The 27,121-nt window shown below is 37.1% G+C and overlaps 3 protein-coding genes across 3 annotated transcripts; 1 reads left to right on the top strand and 2 right to left on the bottom strand.

Moving 5' to 3' along the window:
• LOC104732409 (gamma-interferon-inducible lysosomal thiol reductase-like) lies at positions 4,714 to 5,973 on the bottom strand. The gene is made up of 5 exons (XM_010451953.2): positions 5,636 to 5,973; positions 5,441 to 5,506; positions 5,216 to 5,338; positions 5,032 to 5,124; positions 4,714 to 4,931 (listed from the first exon to the last, which is right to left on the bottom strand). Exons 1-5 carry the CDS (start codon positions 5,912 to 5,914, stop codon positions 4,791 to 4,793), a joined length of 702 nt encoding a protein of 233 aa, XP_010450255.1. The 5' UTR covers positions 5,915 to 5,973; the 3' UTR covers positions 4,714 to 4,790.
• Positions 9,703 to 10,575, top strand: LOC104732408 (lamin-like protein). Its single transcript, XM_010451952.2, has 2 exons — positions 9,703 to 9,989; positions 10,192 to 10,575. Exons 1-2 carry the CDS (start codon positions 9,815 to 9,817, stop codon positions 10,422 to 10,424), a joined length of 408 nt encoding a protein of 135 aa, XP_010450254.1. The 5' UTR covers positions 9,703 to 9,814; the 3' UTR covers positions 10,425 to 10,575.
• LOC104732406 (gamma-interferon-inducible-lysosomal thiol reductase) lies at positions 10,914 to 12,111 on the bottom strand. Its single transcript, XM_010451951.1, has 5 exons — positions 11,809 to 12,111; positions 11,653 to 11,718; positions 11,430 to 11,555; positions 11,249 to 11,341; positions 10,914 to 11,145 (listed from the first exon to the last, which is right to left on the bottom strand). The coding sequence occupies exons 1-5, from the start codon at positions 12,064 to 12,066 to the stop codon at positions 10,999 to 11,001; spliced, it is 690 nt and encodes a 229-aa protein (XP_010450253.1). The 5' UTR covers positions 12,067 to 12,111; the 3' UTR covers positions 10,914 to 10,998.

Below are 27,121 nucleotides of genomic sequence, written 5' to 3'. Positions count from 1 at the left end.
TTCTTTAAAAGCAATACCACAAGCTACAAGTATAAAGACGAATGTAACTCTTCTAAATTTTTATTTTTTTTATTTTTTATTATATTATTTCTTGTCCTGTCTCTTGTCTTTTTATGTTTTGTCCAATTTAAAACTAAATCAACAAACTATATTTTTCTTTTTTCATCAATTGTTCTATATTTTTTCATATTCTTATGTTGAAGCTGTATGATGCACCATTGGTAGACAAGTTCTGATGGACCAGATCTAGTACACTAAATCTGGTGGACCAGTTCCGATTGACCACTTCTGGTGGATCCAACTTGTCCACTTTTACTATATAATTTTGCCCATCATGCATATCTTCTGAAGCTACAACTGATCGAACAAAAGATGAAACAAGTGATACACCTATGAAAGGCGTCATCCACGATTCAACCATCTTTACATTGTGGACCACACATTTGTCTGTAGACGGACAAGATCCGGTGAACCAGTTATGGTAGACCAAATCTCTTCTTTATTCTGGTTTCATTTAGGGGGAATGTCAAAGGAACTCTAAATTATATTTCAAACTAGTACAACACAAGCCATGAAACTTTGTATTTAAGTGTAATCAAGTGAAACTTGTCCACAAACAACAAACCAACTTGTCTACCAAAAAAAAGATCAACTTGTCTATTGACCCGAACAAGCAGGAACTTGTATACATATTAGTCAATAACAAATTGTCCAAGAAATTGGAACGTGTCCATTACAATAAACTTGATAACTTTGTCTAACAGATTAATATCTTCTCTATAAATTCATCAAAAATAATTTGTCTACAGTCCCAACAAATCGGGATTTGTCTACCATAATTAACAAAAAAAAATTATTTACAAAAATAAACCAAAAATTGATTTTTTCTACACACTCAATTAATGCTCTCATTTATGTTATTATTGTATATACAACTCTCTTTTACTGACTGCTCAGATCTGGTGAAGATGGTGTCATCACCTGCTGCGTGGCCTGCTTTTACGCCTTATCTGGAGGATATACAGGCGGACAAAGAGGAGTTTGCTTCATTCTCATTGAAATACATTCCTCGCTCTCAGAATGGTAAAGCGGATAATTTGGCGAGACGAGTTCGCAAGGAACCGCACTTAGTTACCTATGTAAACCATTTCCCTTCGCATTGGCTCGTTTGAGTCAATCTTGTATGTTGTTGTCAAAAAAAAAAAAAAAAAGTCTCTTTTCTATTTACCTATTTCTTCTTTTTACCACAATAAATGTCAATTCAATTATAGTACCACAATAAATGCTAAGTCAGACATCATACAATCTGACTACATATTCAGTTTTGTGCTCATTATATAAAACAACACATTTACTTTAATTTCCAGCTATTGGACAGGAGGGTATATGCGACATTTTCAATGTCACTTGTGGTATAACAGAAAAGGGGTTTTGGATTATGGTAGAATTGGAAAGTTTTAAAACAAATGTGGTAGAACTGATTAAATTCCCTATTTTTTATAAGAGTTAATTATGTAGATAGTCAAATTTTCGCTCAAAAATGGTAACAATAGTAGTAAATTTATTATATGACCAACAGTTCGAGGGTGACTTTTCATAGATAACGAGGATAATGTATATAAATTGCTTAATTGCATGTCATTTTGAAAAAATATATATAACGGATTAAAGAGAAAAATATTGAAATGTTAAAAAATGTCGTGCACATTTCACCTGCTCATATATATTTTGCAAATTATTTTTCCAACAGCATATGACAGTTTAAATAAATAAAAAAATGAGTTATCTAGTGAGAATACTTAATTTATAATGAGACTCCCAACAGAAATTTATCTCTGCAAGATAGGATAGATTTTTTTTCAACTAATGGTAAGAAATAAAAGTGGATATATTATTTATTTGATGTACACAAAAGAAAACTGAAAGTGCTAGATAGGCTGGTTTGGCATTATTCAAAATCTGGAAAATATTTGGTGCGTTTGAGATATGGGTTGGCTAGGGAGATGGTGGCTGAGGTTGAAATTGGCCCAACATGCACGGTTTCAAGAGCCTAAGCATGGAAACTTCATGCTTCGCCTAAAATTAAACATTTCTTTTGGCAAATTGCCTCTAGTTCTCTCCCAGTGACCTATCGTTTGGCTCATCGAGGGGTTCAGTGTGATATTAATTGTAAAAGATGTGACTCAGAGTGTGAAACAATCAACCATGCTCTTTTTGAGAGTCCTCAATCGCGTCAAATTTGTGTGGCGTCACCGATTCAGGTTATGCCAGGGGTTTCCCTTATGAGTCTGTGTTTACCAATCTGGATTTCATCTATAGCCGAGGATCCTCTCAATCGGATGCTCAAGATTCTCTTCATTGGTTACCTTGGGTTTTATGGTCGCTTTGGAAGGATAGGAATAAAAAAAGTCTTTCCAGGCACGCAGTTAACGCCTGAGGAGGTGATCAATCAGGCTGTAAGTGATCAGATATTCTGGGAGGATGTACAAGTTCAGGTAGTGGATTTGCCTGGTAATGCATATCTACCAGATTCTGGGATTCCCTCGGCTTCTTCGAGTCAGGATCTTTGTTGTCAAATTGATGGTTCCTGGAAAGGATCCGACCCCAACTCAAGTTTGGGGTGGTGGTGTGATAATGTTCATGCTAAGACCCTTTTCTTGGGTGCTTGATGTCTTCGGCGAAGTCCTTCCCCGCTTCATTCAGAGTTAGAGGCTCTGATTTGGGCCATGGAGTGCCTCCTTGTAAACAGAGTTTTTTGTCATTGCTTTGCAACGGGCTGTGCAGAATTAGTAGCGATGATTCAAGCTCCTGAAGATTGGCCCGCATTTTCAAATATTTTAGACGATTTCCACATGCTAAGGACGGCTTTTCCACTCTTTACCTTGTCAAAGATTTCACGTTCCTCGAATCTGAGGGCAGATTGCCTTGCACGGTCGTCTAGATATTTAGTTTTTGTAATTTTCTTTCTAAACATTTTTCTACCGGTTTAGACTAACAACCATAGTGTTGTTTTCTAAATAATGTTTGGTTGATAGAAAAAAAAAGCTGGAGGTAAAGTAAAAGGGCGAATTTGCCAGATGACCAAAAACAAAAAACAAACGAAGAATATAGCACACTAATGAAGAAAATTAAGTAAATAACTATTGACTAATGTAAAAAGACAAGAAAGGGGTAGCGTGAATGACACGCGCAACCAACAAAGTTGTAGAAATACAAGGTTAATTTCTTATTTATTTATTCTTTTATTTATTTAGATAAAATAGTTCTCACCCCATTATATTTTAATGTGATATAAGTTTTCAACAAAATTAACTAAAACTTTGAAATTTATCTTAGAAAAATAGAATTTTTTTTCTGCATTCGATATAACTTGAATTTTTAAAATCGGAGGTTGAAAACTTTAAGTGATGAATAGTGTTTATAATGAAATAGTATAGCAAAAAAAAATAGTATGGAACATAAATAACTCAAAACTAATTAAACGCAAAATATGTTATACCTTAACGGATACAACATAAACAACCTAAGCAACCATGTAAATTTAACCATAAGACATCAAACATAAACAATCAAAATAAATGCACAACATAAAAAACGTTATACCCTAAGTGATACAATATAGACAACCTAAACAACCATGTTAGACAACGGTGGTGGCGAAAATGATAGCAATGAGCCAATGACTATGGTAGTAGCGGTGGTGGTGGTGAAATTTAACATGCCGAGTTTAACAATTTCCGAATAAATTACACTATACCCTAAGGGATACAACATAGAGAACCCAAACTATTAAATTAAACGCATACTAAAATTAGGTTACATGGAAATTAAATTAATAGAATATAATTTTTTAATTAAAAAAAAATAAATAAAAACATAAAAGAAAAGGTTTATTTTTAAGTAAGATTGTGAAATCCAAATAATTTGTGTAAATAGATTTATAAAACTTGCCCTATATTTTATTGTAAAATATAAATAAATAAATAAGAGATAAACAAGAAAATGAGATAAATAAAGGAAGAAATAAAAAGAAAGGGAGGAGGAGGGGAATACACGTGAGAGAGTGTGTGTTTAGCTGTAGACTGTTCATAATGTCATATGGACAAAAATGTCATTATTATAAAAAATATAAAAAATATCATAGGGTGATGGTTAGTATGTTTAGTGAATTAATTAAAGTTTTTTTGTTGGTTACTTCTGCCAATTTAATGAATACAAATATTATAAAGAGTCGAGTCCATGCTTAGTCGAGTGTCATAATGAACAGTTTACACTCACTGACTCGCAATAAGCTATTTGGTTACGTAAAACAATTATATCACTTTTTAGATCACCTACTAATCACTACAAGTTAACTCAAGATGCCAACGTATGCAGGCCTGAACGTATGGTGTCATTCGAATTTGAGTCTGGCCACAGAAAAAAAAAATTCAAATCAGTCTCTTCCTCATTTATGAACAATATTTGTCGGATTGCATCTGTTGTCAATTCAAGATGGTTTGATGGTATCTCTTAGTAAGCTTGTTTCTAGCTAGAGCAAAAGAAAAAAAAAATTGAAAAGTTTAATTAATTTTGTAATTCTAAATTTCGAATTTCTTATGACGCTGTCCTCCAACTAATAACTTGTAGAAATGGTCTTAATATAGGTCAGTTTAGGTTTTTTTCATTATAAAGGAAACTAAATATATCAGAAGGTTCATGAACGCGTAAACATAAAACTAAAGAAAAATAAAGTCTTTATTTATCATTCCACTTATAACATTAAGCTTTAGTGATCCATCTTACTAGACTTAGTAATTTTTAGCTTCATAGACATAGGAGACCTGAAGCTTCGACACTTTCCTCTCAGACAGGGTAGAGGAGCTGCAGATTTTTGGGAGAACCTTTCCTTTGTACACTTTGCAAATTTGCTCGGCCAAATTATGGTACTTCTGCATCCCCCAAATAACAGAAAAATGACATTTTTAAATGGTTAAAACATGTAAAAACAAAAAAACAAAAAAATTGAAATAAAGAGTTAATTATATATACGTCATAGAGTGGTTTGCCGTTGAGTGTGACCCATGGTACGTATTCATGTTTCGGCTCCAAACTTAAGGTCTGTTTTGCGTACCCAAGTATGAGCTACAATGACAAGAAGAGAAAAATGGTTCTAGAGTTATATCAATATATGTGTTTATTTTTATGATTTTTGTATATATCACACATAACCTACCTTCTTAGAGAGATCACCATTGTAACAATCTTTGATGGCTTTCTCACGTCCAGATCTTTGAACACATGTTTCCCACTCATTAGTATCCTTTTCAACGCACTGTATGAACTTGTAGTGCAGTTTCTGCGTTCCACAACAATCAAATTTTTGCAAATTAAAATTACAATACACACACATACGAAAATAGTATAAATCTAGTAATTAAATAACATATTCATTCTCTACCGGATCGGGCCAAATTCTTATAGCACAAGCTTCAAGAGCGTTTAGTATGCACTCCTCTTCACCATGCTTCACCAAAAAAAAAAAAATTAATCCCAAATTTAGTTAAGTAAAACACTATACAAGTGATTAAATCATATAAACAGAAAAGATTAATTAATTTTATAAACAAAAGAAGAGAGAGAAATTGAAAATAACCTGGCAAGTAATAGTCAGATTGTTGGAGACATGAGCGTTACCGAATGGAACGAGCTTGAGATCGGTGATCGTGTAGAGATCGGAGTCAAAGATTTTACCTAGATCATCGACGATGAAATTCTGACAATAGGGGCAAAGTGATTCGTAGTAAAGATTGAGCTTCACTTTGTCAGATTCTTTAGCCACGACGAGGTTGGTTGAGAATGTGAACAGGAAGAGGCAAGCTAAGAGAAGATATGGGAACAGAACAAACTTGGTTGAAGAAGAAGAAGAAGCCATTTCTTAAGACTTAAAAAGTATTCTTATTGAAGAGTTTGAGTTGAGTGCTTGACTACTGCCTTGTGTAAACATTTATAGATATTGTTTTTACAGTTACTGTAAATGCTTTTTTGTACTATTTAATACTAATTGTAACATTTTTTATCATGGGCCGTTTTTTGACTTTTGTGTTCATGTTAATGGTAACTTAAATGCCAATATCTTCATTTCCAGAGTGAGTTGGTAAGGCTGCCAGGCTGGTAGTGTATGTCAGACTAATTAGTTCTTTTTTTTTTCTAGTTCAAGAATATGTATTTAACATTTTAACATATCATTATATATATTGAATATTTACTTTATAAGATTTAATTTTTTTCAACGTTTATTAGGAGTATTGTTTTAAAATATAATCACACCAGCTGTCGTTTCCTACTTTTACCAATCTGAGTAGGTCTGATGGGTCTTTCAAACTACTATACTTTTAATAGTTTTGGGAATCTCAATCATTTTAATGTCAGTAAACTAGAGTAGATGGCTAGTTAGAAGTTAGAACCAAACAGAGGTCTAATTTCCTTTTTTTTTTTTTTTTTCACAAATAAACACAATAGATATCTAATTTCCTACATTAGATTATGACCACTTAATAAACTAAAGGATTTTCAATAAATTCAACTTTTAGTTTCATCAAAAGAACAATATTGAAACAATAGTAAAAGTACAAGTAAGAGAGAGATTGTCAAGAAATAACGCAACTGAAGAAATCAGATAATCAATATTTGCCGTGGGTCCTTATAAAGCACTAGGATCAGATGGTTTCACTGGAGCTTTCTATCAGAAATTTTGGGATGATATCAATCCAGATATCATCCAAGAGGTTCAGAGATTTTTCGACACAAATATCATGGATCAATCTCACAATCACACCAACATATGTCTAATTCCAAAGATTGATTCCCATCTACAATGACTGAATTTCGACTAATCTCTCTCTCTGTAATGTGGCATACAAGACAATCTCCAAAATTTTGGTCAATCGGCTAAAAAAACATCTCTTAGGATTAATATCGGAGAATCAAGCTGCCTCTGTTCCTGGTCGACTAATCAAAGACAAAATCATCATTGCACATGAAGTTTTTCACAGTCTCAATACCAGAACAAGACAAGCTACATCTTACATAGCAATAAAAACAGACATTTCCAAGGCATACGACAGACTTGAATGGGGCTTCCTGGAAGAAACAATGAAGAAAATGGGATTTCACCATAAATGGATTAGTTGGATCATGAGCTGCGTCAGTACAGTCAGTTACGTTTCTCATTAATAGTTCACCACGCGGACATATCATACCAGAGAGAGGCATTAGACAGGGAGACCCCCTTTCTCCCTATCTTTTCATTTTATGTGCTGAATTTCTCTCACATCTGATAAACAGAAACATGGATCAAAGGAAGATCCAAGGCATAAAGATTAGTAACAGAAGCCCAGAGATAAGTAATCTACTGTTCGTTGATGATTCACTCTTCTTCACTCTCGCTAATGTGAAATCTGCAAAAAAGATCAAAGAGATTCTGACAACATATGAAAGAGTATCAGGACAAGCTGTCAACCTCATCAAATCATCTATCACGTTCGGGAAGAAGGTGAAACAAGAAAATAAAACCAGAGTGAGACATATTCTCAATATTCACAATGAGGGGGGGGGGGGGGGAATATCTTGAAATACCTGAGCAGTTTGGACGTCGAAAGAGTGAAATGTTCCAGTTTATAATTGAGAAGGTTAAAGATCAGACTCAAGGATGGAACAAAAAATTCTTGTCAACGGGTGGAAAGGAAGTTTTACTCAAAGCTATTGCACTCAAAATGCCTATTTTCTCAATGAATGTCTTTAAATTCCCAAAAGAGACATGCCACGAGATTAACAGTCTACTCGCTAATTTCTGGTGGGGTTCAGATACCAATAGCAATGGAATGCACTGGCTATCATGGGAAAGATTAAGCACTTCAAAGAAATCTGGAGGGCTTGGATTCAGAGACTTGGAACATTTCAATGATGCTTTATTGGTTAAGCAAGCTTGGCGACTTTTACAACAGCCGCATGGACTGATGGCCAGAGTAATAAAAGGTAAATATTTTCCAGAAACAAATATTTTGTCTGCAACGAGAAAAAGAAAAGAATCGTATTTCTGGAGATCTCTCCTTCATGGTAGAGATCTAATGAAGAAAGGTTTACGTGTTATGGTTGGTGATGGACGATATGTATGGAATGATCATTGGCTCTCAACAACCCCACCAAGACCTCCGCGCGCTAGGGGAAGACAACCACCAACAACTCTTAACGATTGGATATTGTCCTTACCAAAAGAATGGGATATGAGGAAGATAACAGAGTTGGTTCATCAAGATGATGTAGATAAAATACTCAAGCTAAAGCTACCCTCACAGGAGCATCCAGATGTGCTAGGATGGCATTATACAAAGAATGGATTATACACAGTTAAATCAGCCTATTATCTTGCCAAACAACTTGGAGATAATCATCCTCTTCCCATACCGGGCAACACAGAGCTCAAGTTGAAGATTTGGAAAGAAAAGACTACACCAACAATAAAACACTTTCTATGGCGAATGGTTTCACAAATACTGCCTACAGGAGACAACCTGCGACGGAGACATATTACTCGACAAACTTCATGCAAAAGATGTTGTCAGGAGGAGGAAACTGCATATCACTTATTCTTCACATGTTTATATGCTCAGTCAATATGGAGAGCTTCAGATCATTTCACTCCGAGTTTGATCGTCAAGTACCTTTGGAAAACAAACTAGAATATTTGTTGCAACATAATAGCGATGCTACTCCAAACCAATTCACCAGTCAACCAGCATGGTTTTTATGGCGACTATGGAAAACCTGCAGTCTGCTCACATTTCAACAACGACATCGACCATGGACACTTGTGCTCAAATTAGCAAAGAATGATGCAGCGGAATGGGTGGATGCAGAGAAATATGTCACAACGTTAATAAGTCTAACCAGAGCTTCCGTTTCAATCAGAGAAAAACGATGGCAAAAACCACAACTGAGTTGGATCAAATGTAACTATGATTCCACCTTCGTCAACACAACTGTTTCCCCCAATCTGGATGGATAATTCATGATGATGATGGTTTTTACAAAAGAGCTGCTCAAGCAAAAGGAAACAAAATCCAAACTCCATTGGAAAGTGAATGTCAGGGTCTAATTCAAGCTATACAGCATTGCTGGTCTCAAGGTTATAAAAAAAGTCATTTTTGAGGAAGATTGTCATGAAATAACGCAACTTCTCGCTGGAAACACAAGCAACTTTAAAGTTCATAATTGGTACAGGGATATACAATATTAGAAAACAAAGTTTGAAGAGGTCCAGTTTACATGGATTGGAAGAACTAATAACAAAGCAGCAGATCATCTAGCCAAATCCCCTTTGCCTCAAAATAAATCGTTTGTATTTCATTATTTTGTTCCTAAAAGTTTATCTCCTATCCTCCATGAGGATCAGTGTAATTCTCAACTTTAATCTCTACTAATATCAGATATTATAAAAAAAAGTAAAAGTACAAGTAAAGTTCCGGCTAGTAAAATTATTAAATCTTGATACGAGATTAAAAAGGTTAGAGAACAAATCATTAGTTTATTGTATCCAATTCGAAATGCGTGTCGGTAACATTATAAGTTTTTTTTTTTTTTTTTATCATAAGGGACTGAGATAGATTAATGGTTTTTTTAAATAATTTAACTCAAGTTGCACTATTCTGCTGCCAATCATTTAGTGGAACTGCGTAATTTTTTTATGTAGCAAATTTACCAAAATCACAAACTAGGCAACTACTTCTAGAAAGAGCTGAGAGAGACAGAGAGAGTGAGTTTTGTTAGAGAGAAAATGGCGAGATCTACGGTGGTGATTGCGGCGGTTGTACTGGCTTTTCTAGTGGCGGTTCCGGTACCGGAAGTGACGGCGAAGAAATATTTAGTCGGCGACAAAAAGTTCTGGAACCCCAACGTTAACTATGCCGCATGGGTTCAGGGCAAACATTTCTACCTCGGAGACTGGCTCTGTAACGTTCTCTCTATCCCTTCTTTCTCAATCTACACTTTCAGATCTGTTACTATTAGATCTGATCTGAAGTGGGTTTCACTTTAAATCTTGTAATAGTTTCTAAGTTTTCAACTTTTCCGACCAGATCTGGTTAGAACACAAACTCAGTCTTAAGTTTGTCTTAGGGAGTTGATGTTTGTTTTATTTTACTATGTTCTCAGATTTCGTGTTCTACAGAGACCAACACAACATTCTTGAGGTAAGCAAGACTGACTATGAAAGATGTATCTCGAACCACCCACTACGCAACTATACACGTGGAGCTGGGAGAGACATTGTGCCTCTCAATGAGACCAGAGCTTACTATCTACTTGATGGAAGAGGTGGCTGCTTTCACGGCATGAAGCTTTCTGTAACTGTTGAGACGCCTCCTCCTCCTCCACCACTAATGTAATAAAAAAATATATATTACTATGTATCTCTAAGAGTTGTATTTGGCTCAATTTGTTGGGCAAATGTTGATTTCGTACTAAGAGAACTTGATTATGTTGTTTTTGTTGTAATGCCATGTTTTCAATATTATAATTAATCTGTTTTTATTTTAACTAGTCCTTTGTGAACCGACTACAAAGGTCGTCGGTGGCTTATTTAACTACTCAAAAAAATGCGAACGAACCGGATAGAGAAGGAAACCAAGAGTGAATGATCTTATGGTCCTACTCCTAACCTAATAATCCAAATACAAGAAATACTAAGATATATATGCAATAAAATTAGGCTTAGTGAGTGGTTGAAGCAATGAATTAAGAAAAGCAAATAATAGTGATTAATTCTGGTCTGATGACATCGATATAGCCTTCATATTAGTTACTTGTAGGAGTGGTCTTACTAGTTAATAAAGTTCCATTTAGGCGTTACTAGTCAGAAGGTTCATGAACACGTAAACATAAAATTCTAGAAAAAGATCTTTCTTTAATTATTCCACTGACATAAGCTTTTTAATCCATCGTAGTAGATTGATAATTAACCTAGTACTTGATAGCACCATTGGCATAGGAGAACTGAAGCTTTGACGTAGTCTTCTTCTCAGACAAAGCAGAGGGATTGCATTGTTTGGGGAGTGGAGCCTTTCCTTTGTACGTGTTGCAGACCTGGGACACCAAATCATCTAGCTTCTGCATCCCCCAATAGGCAATAATAATACATACAAAAAGACAGTTTTAAATTGGTTCTGAAAATGTAAATAAGAGTTATTAAAAGAGTTAGATATATACGTACGTTATAGAGTGGTTTGCCGTTGAGTGTGACCCATGGTACGAATACATGTTTCGGCTTCAAACTCATGGTCTGTTTTGCGTTCTCAAGTATGAGCTGTAATTACAACAACGAATAACCAAAAAAAAAAAGTTAGAATGTTTGATAACTATGCAATGTATGTTTTTATTATAATTATGCAAACCTTTTTTGAGATATCACTGTTGTAACAATCATTGACGTCTTTCTCATCTCCAAAGCCTTGGAAACATTCTTGTTGAAAGTGTTCCGTATCGTTTTCAACGCACCTTATGAACGTGTACTGGGATTTCTGTGTTCGGAAACCATCACCATCTTACAAAAGTTAGAAAATATTGTAACAATCATCAAATTTTCCTAGATTCAACAAAAAAAGTTTAGATGCATACCGGGTTAGTCAAAATCTTTATAGCACAAGCTTCAAAGGCGTTAAGTTTGCATTCCTCTTCACCATGCTTCACAAAATTTCCCAAACGATAGGTTAATTAGAAACTGAGTTTAATCATAAAAGTAGGAGACAAGAAGAGTGAGACATTGAAATGAACCTGGCAAGTAACGGTCATGTTATCGGAGACTTTAGCATTACCGAATGGAACGAGCTTCACATCGGTGATCGTGTCAAGATCGGAGTCAAAGAATTTGACTAGGTCATTGACGATGAACATCTGACAACCGGGGCAAAGTGATTCGTAGTAAAGATAGAGCTGAACTTTGTCGGATTCTTCAGCCACGAGTTTGTCTGAGAATGTGAACAGAACAAAGCAAGCTACGAAGACAAGCTTGGTTAAAGAAGGAGAAACCATTATTGAAAATATTTGTATGTACTAAGAGTGAATTAGTGAGTTAGTGAGTTGAGTGGCACTGCGGCCTTTATAGACAAGATATTTATATATTACCGTTTACGTGCTTTTTACTATGTTAACATTTTTTCACGTGGGTCCTTTTTATTTTTTTGTACGTTTGTGTTCCAACTCTATCGTAAGTGCGGGGCATACACGTTAAAAATTTCAAGGGGCATAATTTATTCATCATTTAAATCAAAATTGATAAAAAATTATAAAAAAGGGTTCCAAAACAGTGTATAAAAAAAAATTATCGGTAGAATCGTGATAAAGAGAGAATGTTTACAAATAGGATATATAGTATATAAATTTTGCGTCATATTGAAGAAATAATGGCAGGTTAAGAATGAAATATATAGTGTCAGTGGAAAAAAAAAACATTAAATTATGAAGAATCTCAGACATTTTCATCCATTTGAAGGTATGTTATAAACAAAAATCGTCTACAATCATTATTTGGAAATTTAAGTGAAATGTTTAGTATCATCTAGTGAAATTATTCAATTTATAATGAGACTCTCATCACATATTTTCTATTATGTGTACACAACATGGTTGATAAATAAATTCTCTATAAAGAGTCGACTCCATTGCTTTAGTGGGGTCATAATTAACATTTTAACCGTTTAATCTAACACACATATGACTCACATAAGCTTATATGGTGACGTTTATTGCTTACTAGTTATCTAGATTCGTCATTACAAGTTAACTCAAGATGCCAATGTATGACGTTATTTCTAGAGTGACTCTGATCGCAGTTGTGTTAGTGACGACAAGATTCTACGCCTAGTTTATAAACTCTGGCAGTGAATTATAATTCTTATTTTAAAATGGTATAGCATTGTAACAAATAATATAAAATAAAGTGATCTTGAGGATAGTTAGAAGCTACTCGTGCTTCTACTTAAACTAGCTAATAAGTGACCTTGAGGATAGTTAGAAGCTACTCATGCTTCTACCTAACTAGATCTTGATGCATGCATCTTTCAAATTGCAATATATAGTTACTCACTTTAATAGTTATGGAAAACAATTAATGTCAATATGCGCAAGTGGGTGTCTAGTTTGAGAACCTAATAGAGTCTATCTTCCCTCTTTATATAATATCATCAAAACTAAGATTGAATAAATCCAACTTTCACGAAAATTATGAGTTGGCTTTACTAATTTTAGTTCATCTTCTTAATTTAGGTAGCAAACTAATTCTTTAAAATGAGGTCAATAAAAGACGAATGGTTAGTTCTCACAAGATTTTCAAACGTTTAGTTAGCCAACGGGATGAGAAAACATATTGACTAGTTTATATCTAAAATAAATGAAAAGTATATATGCCGCTGGAGAAATCAGCTAGCCGTTGAAAATATGTAAAATATTTAAATAGCATTAAATTAGTTTTGTAAGTTTCTGTATCTCTCATTGTATATGTTATTGACTATGAATGAGAATTCAATATAATGTTAATAGGGTATTAGAGGACCAAAACATAAACATTAGTGGTGTTGCAGAAATAATGGCGCAATGTGGAGCTCCTTAATTATTTGATCCAACTCTAGTAATGAAGATAAGTTGAGTTATGATAAAATAGAATTGGCCAATTTGTGAACATAAACCTGAATGATTTTTGCTGAAAGATAATTACTATGCATGAAGAAATTGATGTAAAGACTTTGTAACCATGAAAGAAGTATGAAACAAATCAGAATAAGAGAATGACTTAGTTATTCAAATAGTTCATAAAAGTATGTTAATGACTCAAATAGCACATTCAAGAATCTGTTTACTAGAATAACACATAAAAGTGAACAAAATATTATTAAACCTTTTTAATATTGATGTCCATATATTTCACTATGTCTTACCTTAGTTTATTTACACATTTTTCATGATTTATTAGCTAGTTTGGCCATTGTTGAGTAATTTTAGGACTGTTTGTGCATTAGAGTAGATTTGCATTGCATTTGCATAGTTTCTTGCATAAACATGTGATTTGGATCCCAAGGAGCATGAAAAGATGTTGAGGAGAATTAGAGCCATCAAGTGAAGCAGACAAAGGAGCTAGAGCAGAAAGAGCCAAGTCTGGAAGTCCACTCGACCACCACACTCGACCAGACACTCGACCGTGTGCAGAAAGAGACTCGACCGATGGAAGAAACGTAAGAAGAGGTCACTCGACCATGCACTCGACCGAGCACCTGGCCGAGTTGACCGAGCCGCCTTCCTATTTTGTCTTCTAGCCATTTTAGGGCTTTCTTCTTCCTATATAAGCCTAATGTACTCTATGGCCGCCCAGAAGCCACTTTAGAGAGAAAATATCTAAGAAACTTAGTTTTTAACTTTTTGGGAATATTTACTTTTTGCTTAGATCATTAGCCACTTTTCTTTGTATTTTCTCAAGATCTTTGATATTTGTTGGTTCCATAACTTTCAAAGTATTAAGAATTTGAGTTTGATTTCTTCTTCAATATTGTAGATCTTCATCTCATCTATCTAATCATGCAAGTTTCATTGATTTCTGGGTTTATGATTTTGTTTATCATGTTTAGTAAATCTGAGTAGTGTGTAGGGATCTTAGGGATGGATTAGGCTGGATAAAGGTTATAGTTGTCTCTATTGATCAAGCTTGATTGTTATATATCTCTTCTAGATTAGATGTGCTCTATGCTGTTCTTATATCTGAGAGGGTAAGAATAGATCTTAAGCTTCTTATCATCATACCAATGTTTAAGTTGTTAGATAAAGCTAATGATAGAGATTATCATGCTTAACCAAAGAGATTGGTTGTTTAAGGTGATTTTTGACATGTAATGATCTAGTTGTTTAATGCCTGTTTTTGTATGTCTTAGCTAGTGAGAACTAGGTCGAAGAGTATCTAAACTTGATTGTTATTGCCATGAGAGTGGATTAGCAAGTATTAGAAGATCATTGTCTAGAGATAGCTCATTGTTGATTGAGGTTTGTTGATCAGTTTAGATAACTATAGCTTGAGTCCAGCCCATGAATCCATCCCTAAGACCTTCTTTGTTTATTGATTTCTTTGTTTGATTACTGTTATCCGCTTGCTGTTTGATTTACTTGTGTTTTGCTCTGTTTTGATTGTTGTTTCTAGCCCTATTCTTCGTATTCATCCACTCGACCTGCCACTCGATCGAGCATACGATTGAGTGCTTGCTCGAGCTCATTCAAGAGTTCTTGTTTATGTTCTGCATCTTACTTGTTTCATTCCTTTTTCATTTCCTGTTGCATTCATTTCATTTCATTTCATGTTCATTGCATTCAATCATGTTTAGTCATGTTGCATTTATTGCCTTGCATTAGTGTAGTACTTGTTCATGTTTAGTATTATTTCTAGTCCTGGGCATTTGGCAGAACCCGGTTAACCCGAACCGAGGAAACCGAAACATTCGGTTATCGGCACCGAATGTGTGAGAGAGAGCACACCGATCGGCCAAATTAATTTTTGAATTCGGTTCGGTTCGGCAAGGTATAACCGATCGGGTTCACGTAAACCGAAGTATATAGAGAGATAAAATTTCATTAACCCTAATCCCCTTTCTAGCTTCTTCGTGAGGCTGCCTCTCTTTAGCTCTCTCTGCAAAAATCGTGAAAGCCTAACCCTTTGAATCTGAGATAACTCAATCACATAATCACTAATCATCATCACGTCTCTTGTCCATAATCGTCTTCCACAACTCGTCTATTGCTCTCAATTGTACCTAGAAGAAGAAACTCCTTTGTCTAACGACCTAATACGACTGGTAAGCTCTTATTTTGTCTCGTACTCTCTTTAGCATAATGAGATTTTGTTATTTTGCTTTAAGCTCTTGCTCCTTCTCGGGAATTAAGGATTTCAAAAATTCAAAGCCTAAACCTGATTGTTTTCAGATCGATTTCTTTGTTCTTCTTCTGGTTTTACCTCTTATTTTTCTTCTACTCAATTTCTTCATGTTTTACTTAGTTAGTTTTATTTATTTGGCTTAGAGATCTCACTACAGATCTAGAGAGGTTTGTCTGATGTCGTGTGGTCATGTCTAATGTCTACAGATCTACTGATCCAGAACGACCAAGTGTTTGAAACACACCACTCTTGTTATCAGACGGGGAAAATCAAACCATTTGGAACCATCGGAGATGGGGGGAGGTCGACTTTGTCAGATACCGTTGACGCCGCAGCCATCCTCCCACCGTTATGGGGATATTGAAAACCCTAATTGTTAATGGGTTTGGGCTTTGTAATTGTAAATATGTTAAATTGGATTGTTATTGGGTTTGTAATTAGATTTGAGTCCACTTTAATTTTTTTCGTCTAATTCGGGTAGAATTAACCGAACTAGGAAAAAATTTGGTTTATTTCAGAACACAAATATTAGCCTATAACCGACCCGAACCGAATTCTATTTCGCGTCTATTCAGTGGGATTCTAGAAAACCCGAATTTTTGGAAAACCGAATAACCCGACCCGAACAAACCGATTAAACCGAACGCCCAAGACTAATTATTTCTGCTTTGACCATACTGTTTACTTTGCATTTTTCTCATATCTTAGTAGCTTCACATTCTGCATTTCATTCTTGCATTCCACCTGTTCTTTCATCATCATCACTATCATCATCATCTCACACCACACAAAAAGATATGTTTCAATTTGGCGCTGTTGCCATTTGAGTGTTTGTTTGTGACATTTAGGATTTACACAAGTCTAAGATTAAGTTATATTGTTCCTTTGATCACTACTGATTGAGCTTCTTCATCTGCTTGGTTGTTTTGAATCTCAGGTACCAACTCGACCCAGCACTCGACCGTCTGCACGATCAAGTACCTGATCAAGCCACCAACCCAGATTCAGTCAGTCTTCTCATCTCAGTCGGTTCAGTCTTCAACTCGAGCCAGTGCTCGACCGAGTGTCAGTTTGATTCAATGATCGAGTCAGTTGATGCAAACAAGATCCAAGGGAAATCAGAATCTTCAGAGGTACCTTGATCATATTAACCGCCTACCAGGAGACCTGAGGCAGCAGAGAACTAGAATCCTCCAAGAACAGGAAGATCAGTTGCTAATGGAGCAACATAACAATCAAGATCAAAGGCCTAGACCTATTGGTGTAGGAGATGCTCCAAATACACACAACCAAAGAGCTGGCATAGTTCCTCCTGCAGTTGCCAACAATAATTATGAGATCAAGAGTGGTCTCATCACTATGATTCAAGCAAAAAAATTCCATGGTTTTTCAATGGAGGATCCTTTAGATCATCTTGATGAGTTTGATAGGCTTTGTGGCCTCACCAAGATCAATGGTGCTAGTGAAGATGGCTTCAAGCTTAGGCTGTTTCCTTTCTCACTTGGAGACAAAGCTCATCTATGGGAGAAGACACTTCCAACTGGTGCTATCACTACATGGGATGCTTGTAAGAAGGCCTTTCTAGCTAAATTCTTCTCTAATGCTAGAACTGCAAGGTTGAGGAATGAGATTTCTGGTTTTGTACAAAAGAATAATGAAACCTTTTGTGAGGCATGGGAGAGATTCAAAGGCTACCAAACACAGTGTACACATCATGGGTTTAGTAATGAATCTCTACTTAGCACACTATATATAGGAGTCTTGCCAAAGATAAGAATGCTATTGGATACAGCCTCTAATGAAAATTTCCTCAACAATCATGTAGAAGAAGGTTGGGAGCTAGTGGAGAATCTAGCACAATCTGATGGCAACTACAATGAGGATTATGATTGAACAGTGAGATTTGTTGCCCCTGATCCAGATGAAAAGTATAAGAAGGATTTGAAGGTTGTTCATGAGAAGTTGGATAAGATTCTACTCAGCCAACAAAAGAACATTCATTTTCTTGGTGAAGAAGAGGCTCCAGCTCAAGATGAGGAGAAAGAATTTGCTGAGATTTGTTATATGCAGAATCAAGGAGGTTTCAAAGGTTATAATCAATTCAAGAACAACAACCTCTCCTATAGGAGCAGCAATTAGCAAATCCTCAAGATCTAGTCTACCCTCCTCAACAGCCTCAACAACATAACAACTATGTACCCAAGCAGCAAAACAATGGTTACCAGGCTCCAATGTGTCCCCCACCAGAGTTTCAGACCAACCAAAGCCAAAAACCAGATTTGAGAGCTATGATGCAACAATTGCTACTTGGGTAAGCAAATGGGCAGCTTGAGAATGCAAAGAAGTTTGCTAAGATGCACCAAAGAATGGACAACACATACAGTGATCTCCATACTAAGTTTGAAACTCTGAATTCCAAGATTAAGACTATGGAGAGCAAACTGCCTTCTTCTACCTCTACAACGAATGACCAACAAAAAGGCAAGGCTATCATGCACTCTACAGATTTTGCCAATGCAACTAATCTATGCAGTGGAAGAGTGTTACCAGAATGAAAAGGCGTGCCACAAATCACTAAGGACAGTGAAGAATAAGATGGGGAGGATTTTCAGCAAGAGGAGACTCAAAATGAAGAGAAGATTGAACTCGACCCACCACTCGAGCACACACACGATCGAGTGCATGATCGAGCAACAGATCGAGCACCTTCTCAGGAGAAGATTAAACCAGTTGCTACCAAGGAAAAAGAAGTTTGGTTCATTCCTCCTCCTTACAAGCCTCCACTACCTTTCCCATGAAGATTTAAGAAGAATATGATTGAAAAGTACAAGGCATTATTTGATAAACAAGTTAGATAGATTGAGCTTAGGATGCCTCTAATAGATGCCTTTGCTAAGATCCCTCCTTACCAGAAATTCTTGAAAGATGCTGTGATGGAAAGGATCAAAGAGGTTCAAGGGATGGTGATTCTTAGCCATGAGTGTAGTGCCCTAATCCAAAAGCAAGTGAACCCACAAAAGTTAAGAGATCCTGGTTGCTTCACTCTACCTATAGGTCCTTTGACCTTCAATAGATGCCTTTGTGATTTGGGAGCTTCAGTTAGCCTAATGCATCTATCAGTTGCTAAGCGCCTGGGGTTTACAAGGTACAAGCCATGCAATATATCTCTGATCCTAGCTGATAGATCAGTAAGATTGCGACATGGTGTTTTGGAGGACTTACCAGTTAGAGTTGGAACAGTGGAAGTCCCAACAGACTTTGTAGTCTTGGAAATGGATGAAGAGCCAAAAGATCCTTTGATTTTGGGGAGACCTTTCCTAACCACAGCAGGGGCAATAATTGATGTGAGAAAGGGGATGATTGATCTCAACTTGGGAGAGGACCTCAGGATGACATTTGCCATTGTTGAAGCTATAAAGAAACCAACAATTGGAGGCCAAGTCTTTTGGGTTGAAGAAATGGACAAATTAGCAGGAGAGTTGATGGAAGAGGTAGCAGAGCAAGATCACCTTAAGACTGTTTTGACCAAAAGTGGAAAAGAAGGGTTCCTCTATAAAGAAACCAAAGCTTATGAAGAGATACTGGACTCCCATAGAGAATCTGATATTCCAGAGGCTTTTGAGGGGCTACCAGCATCAAGAGAGGAAGTCTGGTCAGTTCAGATAGCAGATACATAGAGCTCGACCATCAACTCGAGCATGCACTCGACCAAGCACCAACAGCACTCGACCGAGCGCCCTGCCGAAACTCTTACAGATCACTGGTCTGAGCTAAAAGCACCAAAGGTAGAACTTAAACCTCTCCCATCTAGGCTAAGGTACGTTTTTCTAAGTATGAACTCTACTTATCCTGTAATAGTGAACTAGGTACCAACACACACATAGTGCGGGATAAATCGATTTAAATAAAAATTATGAATAATATTATTATTGAGATTTAAGATTTGTTTGTATAAACAAAATTTGTAAGTAAAGATTATTTGTTTGTTATTCAAGTGTACGTTTATTTTGTGTAAAAATACGTTTCACCGTGAAATATTTAAATGTTAAAAAAAGTTTCAACATAGTGGAAAAAGTTTTGATGTATTTTGTGTTTCTAAAATCAAATTTACATTTTTTATGGTTCACATGGTTATCTACATCACTATGTCATTTAATAGATAAAGAAATATTTTTTAGACTAATTGATTTAATTTAAACTAATCCTAAGTGTAAAAATGCAATGAGACAACTGTATAAAAAGTGGTAAATAATAATAAAAAATGTAGTTCTGGTGAAAACTTATAGGAAAAAATGATTGTTTAGCGTTTCCAAAAAATTCAATAACATGGAGACTGTAAGTTTAGAAACAAAGAGAGTAAGATGATCGAGTGTGTAGAAGAAGAGAGTTTGAGTGTGATAGAGAGAGAGTATACGAGAGAGAGAGTGTAAGAGATAAAAGTGTAGAAGAAGAAAAGAACTTCTTAGTTAAAATGAATCCTAGTTACATCCTAATTATAGACAAGGGAATAAGTATATTCCTACAAGATCCTATACACGATTTACATAGCTTGATAGTGACCTTCCTTCCTTAAGTCAACATGTGACTCTTCTAGGCGCCCACTTGCTTGAGATCTCAAACGGCTAAGAGAGGAAGGATCTAGATATTTTTGGTGAGACTTAAGGCTTCTTCTTCAAGGGCTTTACTCGTGTTTGACTTCAAGGGCTGAACTCACTTCATCTCTCATCTGTACGGACGGCCCATTAAATGTGTTGTACGGACAAGGTTGTACGGACGTGGTGTGAGTTCTCATATTCCCCCTCAAGCTTGTCAAGCTTGAACTAACGAGCACCTACCTCATTAAAAACCTTAGTATAGAAAACAACTTGGGAAAAACTATACATAAGGGAAAAAGAGTGTAGGTGCCATGGAAGGGACACTTCATGGCTTCGTGAGATCCTTAAGGCCGAGCTTAGGGTGAATGTATTCACATACTTGTGGACTGGCTGCCTTTGTAAATTGTCGGCTAGTTGTTCTTTGTTGTCAGTATGGCATGGAAGAGTGACACCTAGTTGAATCTGCTCTCGCACCTTGTGGCAATCTACTTCGATATGCTTCGTTCTCTCGTGGAGTATGGAATTGGTGGCTATATGAATGGCTGCTTCATTATCACAATGCATAGTGATAGGCTTTGATGATTCGACTCCAAGATCCTTCAATAAGGCTTTAAGCCACATGAGCTCGGTAGTTAACTTCCTCATGGCGCTATACTCGGACTCCGCACTCGATAGTGAGACAACCTTTTGTTTCTTGCTTTTCCACGTGACTAGGTTCCCTCCTAAGAACGTGCAATACCCGGTGGTTGAACAACGATCCCCATGGTCTCTGGCATAGTCAGCATCGCAATATCCTACCAAATCGGTGCTCTCGTTCATTCCCATCCATATGCCTTGTCCCGGTGATCCTTTGATGTACTTTAGGATTCGATTCACCATGTTCCAGTGATGTCTAGTTGGGTTTTGCATATGTTGACTCACCTGGTTCACAGCAAAACAATGATAAGGTCTAGTAATGGTTAGATATATAAGCTTACCTACTAGACGTCGATATCGTGTGACATCTTCGAATGGAGCTGCCTCAAGCTCCCTCTTTCTGACTGTCTTGTAGTTTTCCTCAAGTGGTGTGGTTACAGCCTTCGATCCAAGCTTTCCTGCTTCACTTAAGAGATCAACTGCATATTTTCTTTGTGATAAGAATAATCCTTCATCGGATCTATATACTTCTATACCAAGGAAATACTTAAGCTCTCCAAGGTCCTTAATATCAAAAACTGATTTGAGAAACTCTTTAGTATCTCGAATTCCTATCTTGTCACTTCCAGATATGATGATATCATCAACATATACTAGAATGATTACTATACCTTTGTCACTTGGTAAGGTGAAGAGTGTGTTATCTGATTCTGACTTGCGAAAGCCTCTCCCAAGCAAGGTTGTACTCAATTTGTGGTACCATGCTCTCGGTGATTGCTTAAGGCCATATATAGCCTTGTTGAGCTTAAACACTTTTCCCGGACCAATGGTGTCTTCTAGACCTGGCGGTGGCCGCATGTAAACCTCGTCTTCAAGCTCACCTTGTAAGAACGTGTTCTTCACGTCCATTTGCCATAGCTCCCAGTCCAAGTTAATGGCCAATGAGAGGATAACTTGAACTGTGTGTAGTTTGGCCACCGGAGCAAACATATCCTTATAGTCCTCCTCATACGTTCGCGTAAACCCACGAGCCACAAGTTGGGCCTTGTAACGCTCAATCTCCCCATCACTTCTGTACTTAATTGTGAAGATCCATCTTGATGTTACAGCCTTCTTGCCTTTTGGTAGGTCAGCCTCATCCCAAGTGTGGTTTTTCTCCATGGCCATAGTCTCCGCATGAACCGCATCTCTCCAAACCTTATGATCCTTGGCCTCGTCATACGTTTGGGGAACCCAATGTGCATCAATCTGGCCAAGAAAAGCCTGATGTTCCATAGGAAAATGAGCTAGGGTGCATACTGCTTGAATCGGATGTGCTACCGCAGCATTGTTGTAGTACACAGGCTTGTTTTGTGAGGCGATGCGTTGGCTGCGTCTTAGTGGTGTTACTGGTAGGCGTTGGCTGCGTCTTAGTGGGATGATTTCCTCATGATCATCATCTTCTCCTTCATTATCATGCCGTTCAATGGTCTCTTCCGGGTGAGTCACATCCCCAAGGTTCTCCGAGTGAGTCTCTTCATGGTTTAATTGATCCGTTGGAGCGGGTTGAGTGGTAGACTCCCTGGAGCTGCTTTCCATAGGTGGCTCAGGCTCTCATGGTGTGTTTGAATCAGGTGAATTAGGAGCGTCCCAATCGTTTGTGACTCCTAGTCGTTTGAGTATGATCCGGAGGTTCGTTGCCCGATCGGATGAGGAGTTTGGTAAGTCCCGTAGATCTTCCCAATTTTTCTTGCTGTAGTAGCCTTGAGACTCCACGAACTTCACATCCCGGGAGACTAGGACCCGTTTGGTTTCATGATCATAGCACTTATAACCCTTTTGAGTAGTCGAATAGCCAATGAACATTGCTTTGGTGCTTTTAGCCTCAAGTTTGTCGCGTAATTCACCTGGTCTCAACAGAAAACAAGTGCAACAAAATTCGCGTAGGTGATCAAATGTAGGTTTTTCTTTATTTAATACCTCAAACGGAGAGACGTCTTGTAGAATCTTGGTGGGAATGCGATTAATGAGATAGCATGCGGCAAGGACTGCGTCTCCCCAAAACCTCTGAGGAGCGTTGGTTTGAAACATCATAGACCAAGCGACCTCCATAAGATGTCTATTCTTTCGTTCGGCCACACCATTTTGTTGTGGGGTGTAGAGGCAACTGGTTTGGTGAATGATTCCATGGTTGACCAAGTGCTGTTTGAAGGCATGACTAGTATATTCACCACCATTGTCCGACCTTAAGATCTTGATCTTAGCATTGTAATGGTTAGTCACATAATTTTGAAAACTAGTAAATGCCTCAAGAACCCTATCCTTAGTAGGTAAGAGAGTTAACCAAGTATATTTAGACTTCTCATCAATAAAAGTGACAAAATATTTTTGATTTTCTCTAGACAAACATGGAGAAGTCCACACATCCGAATGAACCAAATCAAAACAATTCTCATAAATAGTTAAATACTTTGGGAAAACAGTTTTGCAATGTTTACCAAGAATACAAGCCTCACATTCATTGTTTTTAAAACAAATACTTGGAAACATAATCTCTAAGGCACGAGAGTGAGGATGTCCTAATCTAGCATGCCATATAGCATTGTTTGCTTTAATAGAAACATAACTAAAACAAGATGTATTAGAGGAAGATGATAGATTTAAGTATTCAAGAACATATAAGTCACCCTTGGAACCTCCTTGTCCAAGAACTTGATTGGTCTCAATATCCTGAAAATGCACATTGTTAGGACCAAATATAGCATAACAGTTTAAATCGGTAGTGGCTCGTTTAACCGAGAGTAAGTTCGATGTACAGCTAGGCATATAAAACGCTTGAGTTGTCTTATCAAATAACTTTAGATTACCAATTCCTTTAACTGGAACTCTATCGCCAATAGCTATAATCACATTTCCATTGGCCGGTTTAATTTCACTAATTAGCCTAGAGTCACTAATCATATGATGCGAGGCTCCGTTATCAACTATAAGCGGTTTAGTTTGATTTAAAACAAGATAAGAGTTACCGGAGTTTTCTTTGAGTGCTTTAATGAGAGCATCGAGGTCAGACTTCCTCACTAGGTCAGAGTTGGCGGCAAGGGCGGTTCCGTTCACATCCGAGACTCGCTGGTTTGGCTCTGCACTTGGCGGCTCCACGGTCGCTTGATGTGCTCTTGGTGCTCAACGGTTGTTCATCGACCGGTTGGCTCGAAGATGTGGGTGAAGAATCCAACACTGATTTTTGAAATGACCCGGCTTCTTGCAATGATTGCACACTGGAGGGTTCTTGTCATCACCTCGATAGTAGCCCTTGTTTGCGGTCGCTACTTCAGCCTTGTTAGCGGTTACAAGCTCCCCCTTGCTTCCAAACAGTCCCATGGAGCCGTGCTCCTTTTGAATCTGGCTACACACGTCCTCTAGGCTAGGAAGTTTGTCCGACCTCAAGATATGCTTGACGAGGTCGTTGTAGGACGGATTCAGTGTGAGAAGGAGGCCGAACACCTTTTCTTGCTCACGCCTCTCATTCAAGATGGCCGGATCAAGGGTAGCCGGTCTAAGCATCTCAAGCTCAGCCCAAAGAGACCAAAACTTCCCAAAGTGTTTGGTGAACTCCATGTCTTCTTGGCTTAGGTTGTTAATGGCCCTCTTGATCTCAAAGACTCGGTTTAAATTTGTGGTGTTACCGAACACATTTTGTAATGTGTCCCATAGATCCTTAGCCGTCTCGCAATATGAGTAGGCTTCAAGTATTGGAGCGTCAAGAGAGTTTTGTATGATAGCAAGCACACTTTGGTCTTCTTGAAACCATTTGTCTTCACCACTTGCGACCACTTCTTTGCCGTCTTTGGTAGGCTCTTCCTTGGGAGCCTCACTCGTGGTAATATGGGTCCAAAGCCCTCGGCCGCATAGTGCCGTCTTCGTGGTCCTTGCCCACAACAAGTAGTTCTCTCCTTTGCGAGTAACTGGAACAATCAAGCTCTTGGTGCCTTCCATGGAGTTTTGTCCGCCGGTCAATAGTATTACCCAACGGATAAAGAGAATCGAGTTTTGAGATTACGACGAAAATGAAGATAAAAGACAGAGCGGAAGTTTGTGAAGAGTGAAGGATTTGTAACTAGGAACAATGAGGCTCTGATACCATGTAAGTTTAGAAACAAAGAGAGTAAGATGATCGAGTGTGTAAAAGAAAAGAGTTTGAGTGTGATCGAGAGAGAGAGTGTAAGAGATAAAAGTGTAGAAGAAGAAAAGAACTTTTTACTTAAAATGAATCCTAGTTACATCCTAATTATAGACAAGGGAATAAGCATATTCCTACAAGATCTTATACACGATTTACATAGCTTGATAGTGACCTTCCTTCCTTAAGTCAACATGTGACTCTTCTAGGCGCACACATGCTTGAGATCTCCAACGACTAAGAGAGGAAGGATCTAGATATTTTTTGTGAGACTTAAGGCTTATTCTTCAAGGTCTTTAATCGTGTTTGACTTCAAGGGCTGAATTCACTTTATCTCTCATCTGTACGGACGGCCCATTAAATGTGTTGTACGGACGTGGTGTGAGTTCTCATAGAGACCATGTTAAGATTGCTGAGTCACATATATTTAAATAGTCATTGGATAGGAGAAAAAGGTTTTGCTTTTCAAAAAAATTAAATTGTTGAATAGTTATAAGATTGTTTGTAAAATGTTATTTATTTTTAAGATTATATTAGCCCTGGCGTTCGGTTTAATCGGTTTGTTCAGGTCGGGTTATTCGGTTTTCTAAAAATTCGAGTTTTCTAAAATCCCACCGAATAGACCCAAAATAGAATTCGGTTCGGATCGGTTTGGAAGTCAGTTTGTTCTGGTCAGTTATAGGCTAAAATTTGTGTTCGGAAAGAAACCGAATTTTTTCCTAGTTCGGTTAATTCTACCCGAATTAGACGAAAAAAAAATAAAGTGGACTCAAATCTAATTACAAACCCAATGACAATCCAATTTAACATATTTACAATTACAAAGCCCAAACCCATTAACAATTAGGGTTTTCAATATCCCTACAACGGTGGGAGGCTGGCTGCAGCGTCAACGGTATCTGACAAAGTCGACCTCCCCCCATCTCCGATGGTTCCAAATGGTTTGATTTCCCCAGTCTGATAACAAGAGTGGTGTGTTTCAAACACTTGGTCGTTCTGGATCAGTAGATCTATAGACATTAGACATGACCACACGACATCAGACAAACCTCTCTAGATCTGTAGTGAGATCTCTAAGCCAAATAAATAAAACTAACTAAGTAAAACATGAAGAAATCCAGAAGAAGAAACATAAGAGGTAAAACCAGAAGAATAACAAAGAAATCGATCTGAAAACAATCAGGTTTAGGCTTTGAATTTTTGAAATCCTTAATTCTCGAGAAGGAGCAAGAGCTTAAAGAAAAATAACAAAATCTCATTATGCTAAAGAGAGTAAAAGACAAAATAAGAGCTTACCAGTCGGATTAGGTCGTTAGACAAAGGAGTTTCTTCTTCTAGGTACAATTGAGAGCAATAGACGAGTTGTGGAAGACGATTATGGACAAGAGACGTGATGATGATTAGTGATTATGTGATTGAGTTATCTCAGATTCAAAGGGTTAGGCTTTCACGATTTTTGCAGAGAGAGCTAAAGAGAGGCAGCCTCATGAAGAAGCTAGAAAATGAAAGGGGATTAGGGTTAATGAAATTTTATCTCTCTATATACTTCGGTTTACGTGAACCCAATCGGTTATGTCTTGCCGAACCGAACTGAATTCTAAAATTAATTTGGCCGATCGGTTTGCTCTCTCTCACACATTCGGTACCGATAGCCGAATGTTTTGGTTTCCTCGGTTCGGGATAACCGGGTTCTGCCGAATGCCCATGACTAGATTATAATGTGATAATTAATTTTAAATATAGTTGAATAGTTATAGGATTTTTTGAAAACTGGAGAATAAGTTTTGCATT

This window comes from Camelina sativa, chromosome 12, assembly GCF_000633955.1.
Source record: "Camelina sativa cultivar DH55 chromosome 12, Cs, whole genome shotgun sequence".
NCBI lineage: Eukaryota > Viridiplantae > Streptophyta > Magnoliopsida > Brassicales > Brassicaceae > Camelina > Camelina sativa.
This window is presented reverse-complemented; position numbering and strand designations above follow the sequence as displayed.

Excerpts from the sequence above, each read along its gene's own strand:
- LOC104732409 (XM_010451953.2), bottom strand. The coding sequence starts at position 5,914 with ATGGCTTCTTCTTCTTCTTCAACCAAGTTTGTTCTGTTCCCATATCTT. Across the intron at positions 5,339-5,440 it reads TAAGAATTTGGCCCGATCCG|AAACTGCACTACAAGTTCAT; the intron begins GTAGAGAATGAA and ends TGTGGAACGCAG. Across the intron at positions 5,125-5,215 it reads ATGGTGATCTCTCTAAGAAG|CTCATACTTGGGTACGCAAA; the intron begins GTAGGTTATGTG and ends TTGTCATTGTAG.
- LOC104732406 (XM_010451951.1), bottom strand. The coding sequence starts at position 12,066 with ATGGTTTCTCCTTCTTTAACCAAGCTTGTCTTCGTAGCTTGCTTTGTT. Across the intron at positions 11,719-11,808 it reads ACATGACCGTTACTTGCCAG|CATGGTGAAGAGGAATGCAA; the intron begins GTTCATTTCAAT and ends AATTTTGTGAAG. Across the intron at positions 11,556-11,652 it reads TAAAGATTTTGACTAACCCG|AAATCCCAGTACACGTTCAT; the intron begins GTATGCATCTAA and ends TTCCGAACACAG.
- LOC104732408 (XM_010451952.2), top strand. The coding sequence starts at position 9,815 with ATGGCGAGATCTACGGTGGTGATTGCGGCGGTTGTACTGGCTTTTCTA. Across the intron at positions 9,990-10,191 it reads CTACCTCGGAGACTGGCTCT|ATTTCGTGTTCTACAGAGAC; the intron begins GTAACGTTCTCT and ends CTATGTTCTCAG.